The sequence below is a fragment of the Myotis lucifugus genome, unplaced genomic scaffold (genome assembly GCF_000147115.1).
Source record: "Myotis lucifugus unplaced genomic scaffold, Myoluc2.0 scaffold_1158, whole genome shotgun sequence".
In the NCBI taxonomy this organism is placed as follows: Eukaryota; Metazoa; Chordata; class Mammalia; order Chiroptera; family Vespertilionidae; genus Myotis; species Myotis lucifugus.
In genome coordinates, this window is record NW_005872206.1 from 75,072 (window position 1) to 79,584 (window position 4,513).

The 4,513-nt window shown below is 56.7% G+C and overlaps 1 protein-coding gene across 1 annotated transcript; it reads left to right on the forward strand.

The window, feature by feature from the left end:
- The first annotated feature begins 477 nt into the window (after positions 1-477).
- Positions 478-3,573, forward strand: LOC102421456 (phosphofurin acidic cluster sorting protein 2-like). Its single transcript, XM_014449371.2, has 2 exons — positions 478-1,539; positions 2,125-3,573. The coding sequence occupies exons 1-2, from the start codon at positions 487-489 to the stop codon at positions 3,571-3,573; spliced, it is 2,502 nt and encodes an 833-aa protein (XP_014304857.1). The 5' UTR covers positions 478-486.
- The last annotated feature ends 940 nt before the right edge of the window (positions 3,574-4,513 follow it).

Below are 4,513 nucleotides of genomic sequence, written 5' to 3' on the forward strand. Positions count from 1 at the left end.
CTTTGTGGTCTCTGCAGAGCACAGAGCAGTGCCTGTGCTCCTAGGTGGCGAGAAAAAGGGAAATTCCTTTAACATTCCAAAGGTATGTTATCACAGATGCCAAAAGACAACCGACAGGCTCAGTTAAGGTAAAGATTGACCTTTGTCAGGTAAGATACTGGTCTAGCACATGACTACACACCATAAACTGCGTTTAGGTAACAAGTTTTAATTTCAGGCTAACTCTGTGGTTAATTTAGGTCTCTGAGTTTGAAAGGCCACCATGCAGGCCTTACCTGTGCTAGTCACAGATGAGCGTGTGACTATTTGTCATTTACTCTCTCCTTCAATCACTTGTGCCCCACCTCTTGCCACCAATCATGTCCCTCCTCTGTCCCACCACAGGGGGAGAAACCATCAAGTACCTGTTCCCTGGAAGCAGCTGCAGCTTCCTCGCCACCTGCGGGCCTGGCCCGCTCGCCCACTGTGCCCAACACGCCAGTGCCCATGACTTTCTTCTCTACCTGGGAGGTGGACTGCTCCAGACCTAGCAGCGTGCCCAGATTGTGCAGCTTCACTTTAAAAAAGCTGGTGGTCTTGAAGGAGCTGGAGAAGGAGCTCATCTCCATGGTGATAGCAGTGCAGATGCAGGGCTCCAAGGGCATCTTGAGATCCCAGGAGATTGTGCTGCCCAGCAGCGGACCAGTGGAGACTGACCTGGCACTGACCTTCTCCCTGGAGTACCCCCACTTCCTCAAGAGAGGAGGCAACAAGCTGCAGATCATGCTGCAGCAGAGGAAGTGCAATAACAAACAGACAATCCTGGGCTACAAGACACTGGCCACAGGTGCCATCCACATGGCTGAGTTGATACAGCGACCACCTGAGGGTGGCCGGGTGCTGAGCCTCAGCAGCAGGATCCAGGGGTCCTCCATCACGGTGGCTGAGATCTGGATCTCCTCCCTGTCCAGTCAGCCCATCGACGACGAGGATGGCAGCATGCAGGGCAGCCCCAAGGCCAAGTCCATGGATAGATACATGGAGGGGAAATCTGAAAGCTTCACTGAGCTGGACGCCAGCTACAATCTCACACACAGGCAGGACCTGGAAGAAGCTGACTTTGACCTGGAGCAGCCCAAGAAGCAGCAGCGATGCCTGCAACAAAACTTGAAGCAGAAAGTCATGGCACTGCTTCCCAGGTCCAACATGTCAGAAGAGGTCCTGGACTCGGATCAGGCCCCTACAGAGCATGTCCCTGAGGTGGAGGAGGACCTGGACCTTCTCTCTGACATCCTTGAGAATCCCAGCAACAGTGTCCCAGACATAGAGGACGAAAGCAGCATCCTCAGCAACACCAAGCCCAAGACCAGACAATACTTTGATGGTCTGGAACACTCCAGCTGGCAGACGGAGACGAGGAGCTTACACAGTGCCCGGAGGCAGAAGGAGCCTCCTCGGCCGGCAAACATGCCCATGAAGACCCAGGGCCCAAGCGGTAAGCTGTTCAGTGGCAATGTCTCTGATTTGATGGGCTACAGTACCCCAGGCACTGCCGAGGTGGTCAAGAGCTGGATCTTGTCCCTATCGAGCCAGACTGTCGACCATCTGGACAACGCCATGCCGGCCGGCACCAGGGCGGAGGCCACCGATAACTTCTCTGAGAGAGAGTCTGAGATCGTCTTCTCTGAGCTGAAGGTCAGCTATAATGCTGCCCACAGGCATGACCTGGACGAGGATGACTTGGACCTGGAGAACCCGATAGGAAGGAGGAGATCCACCATCAGGCAACAGAACTACCAGCAGAGAGTCGCAGAGTGGCTGGGCAGGTACCAAATGACGGTGGAGGTCCTGGACTCGGAGCAGGAGTCTGAGGAGCAAGTCCCTGATGTGGACAAGGACCTGGCCTTTCTGTTTGAGAGCGTGGTGTGCCCAAGCGACAGTGGCTCAGACATGGAGGATGATGACCGCCTCCCAACCCCTCCCATGCCTGAGCCCATGACATATTCTGAAAGCCTGTCCAGCCCAGATATGGAGGAGGACGACAGAGTCCTCAGGACCCACAGGCCCAGATTATACTGTGAAAGCCTGTCAAGCGACAGTGACTCCGAGTGGGTGGCCCACAGGGTGCCCAACCCTGGGCCCCAGCCGGCACAGCCTGAGGACAGCCCGGAGGCAGGGACCTCTGGCCAGGACATGCTCACTAAGAGGCGCACCACCAAGACCGAGTCTCTGGTCATCCCTTCCACCAGCTCCAAGGGGAAGCAGCCCGCCCGCCGGGGCTGGAGCAGGTCCCTGAATGAGTCGGCCAACAGCCTGGTCAAGGAGCGCTGTCCAGTCCCACAGAGCCAACTGCAGGACCCCAGGAAGACTGTGTTCGACCAACTGAACCACAGCCTCATCTCCAACGACTATCTGCCCAAGAACATCATCCTCATCAACACCTCCGACAGGCAGGGGCAGTCCCTGTCGGACGTCCTGCAGCAGCACACGCTGCCCGTCGTGTGCACCGGCTCCATGGCGGATGTCCAGGAGGCCTTCAGCTCCATCATCTCCTGGATACAAAGATACCGCAACTGCAATACCGAGGCCACAATGCCAGTGAAGATCGCGGTGGCGGGGGACCAGCAGTACTTCAGCACCGTGCTGCGGGTCTTTGTGGAGCAGCTGTCCCACAAGGCCCCGGACTGGCTGGACTCCATGCGATTCCTGGTCATCCCACTGGGTTCCCACCCCTTGGCCAGGTACCTGGGCTCCGTGGATTGCCGCTACCACAAACTCCTACGGGACCTGGCCTGGTGGGAACTCTTCTTCCACCTGGAGGCCCAGGATGCTGTGCAGAACATTGTGTTGAAAATCAGAGAGTACCTCACAGGGGCCAACTGTGTCCTCCAGCTGCCCATCGCAGAGGCCATGCTCATCTCTAAGCCGAAGAGCCTGGACGAGTTGTCCTCACAGAATTTCATCCCCTTTGTGTGGGCAGTGAAAGTTGGAAGAGTGGAGCCAATTTCAGCCACTTCAGGAGACTCAGCTGAAGCGGTCCCCTCATGCTCCAATGTGCTTCTGTCCACCGCCAGGGAGGCCACACACAAGCTAATTTCCTTGTCCTCAGTGAGAGGGGGCCCGTCCTCCCCCGGCCAGAGTGTGGGTGCTGAGCTGATGGAGTTGCAGGTGGATTACTGGGAGGCAGCCCAGCCCACCAACAGGAAGAGGAACGAGGAGAAGGGAGACCTGCCTGCCACCAAAAACACACTCCGGGGCACCTTCCGGTCTCTCCAGGTCAGCAGGCTGCCCAGCAGCGGCGAGGCTGCAGCCGCGCTCACAATGTCCATGACTGTGACCACCGAGGAGAAGAAAAAGAAGGTGATGTCTTTGTCCAAGAAAGACAAGGGCACAGACTTGGAGTCCAAAAGCCAGTGCATCCAGGGCATTGGCCGCTTGGTCTGCTCTGCCCAGAACCAGGAGCACAGGCAGCGGGTCCTCATTGACAGCGAGGAGTGGAACGACGTGACGTTCTTCCAGCTGGCAGCCCAGTGGTCCTCCCACGTCAAGCACATCCCCGTCTGCATCTTCGAACACAACAATTCCACCTTCTAGCCCCGCCCCTCCCCCTGCCCTTCACCCTGCCTGGGCCAAGCCCAGGAGGACCCAGCTGCTTTTCTGTCAACAGTTCAGTTAACTATAGACACAGACCGTGGAAACACAGAGAAACTGTTTTGAGTTTGAATGCGCTCACAGCCTGGAACCTAAGGGGGTTGCCCTCACTGGGACCCCCAAATGGTCTGTTCAATAACCAGAACACTCCGGCAGGTGGGAGGTCAGGACATCATAGATGAGATGGAGCATCATGGAAGGTGTGTTTTGGCCTCAGGACCCCCAGCACTGTCAGTGAGAAGGGTTCTGGCCTTGGAGACCTGCCCTTCCTGGGAACCAGGGCTCAGCTTAGCCCTGGGAGCTGGCACCAGCTTGTGTCCAGACTCAGAGCTGGGCGGACAGAGGCAAAGGGCTGGGCTCCCATTGGAGTATCTGCAGCACAACACGGAGGCCAGCCAGCCCAGCCTTGGACGCCAGCTGCCAACCAACCAAGTGGCCCCAGCACCATCCACTTATGGTTCCCAATGAACTCCGGTCTCACAGGGCGAAATAAAAAGAGCTGTATGGTGCAGATCACACAGGCACACGGGCTGGACAAACCAGTGCCCTCCTCGCTGGGCAGCGACCCACCTTCGTCCCTACCTCTTCAGGTTATCAAAGACCATTTGCTGCCACCCAACGGTTGTACCAACTATTTACAAGGTGAGCAACCTGCCCCTCCACAGCACAGTGGTCATTTGGCCCCTTGCTGGCTGTGAACTCTCAGATCACTGCATCCCTCTGAGTGTTTGTTTCTAAGAACATGAGGTGAATCAAGGAGCAACATCATAGGTTTTTGTTGGGAACTGTAGGGTGTTCCCCTAAAGCTTTCTCTGGGTGCCTGGACAGGGGATAGGTCTGCAGCAGGGGCTGTGGTTGTGCTAATTGTTCCTTTCTCTTCCTC

What these genes read in the sequence shown, in the direction of transcription:
- LOC102421456 (XM_014449371.2), top strand. Translation starts at nt 487, where the DNA reads ATGACTTTCTTCTCTACCTGGGAGGTGGACTGCTCCAGACCTAGCAGC. An exon ending in CCCCAGGCACTGCCGAGGTG is followed by an intron (nt 1,540 to 2,124) that starts GTCAAGAGCTGG and finishes CCTGGGCCCCAG; the next exon opens with CCGGCACAGCCTGAGGACAG.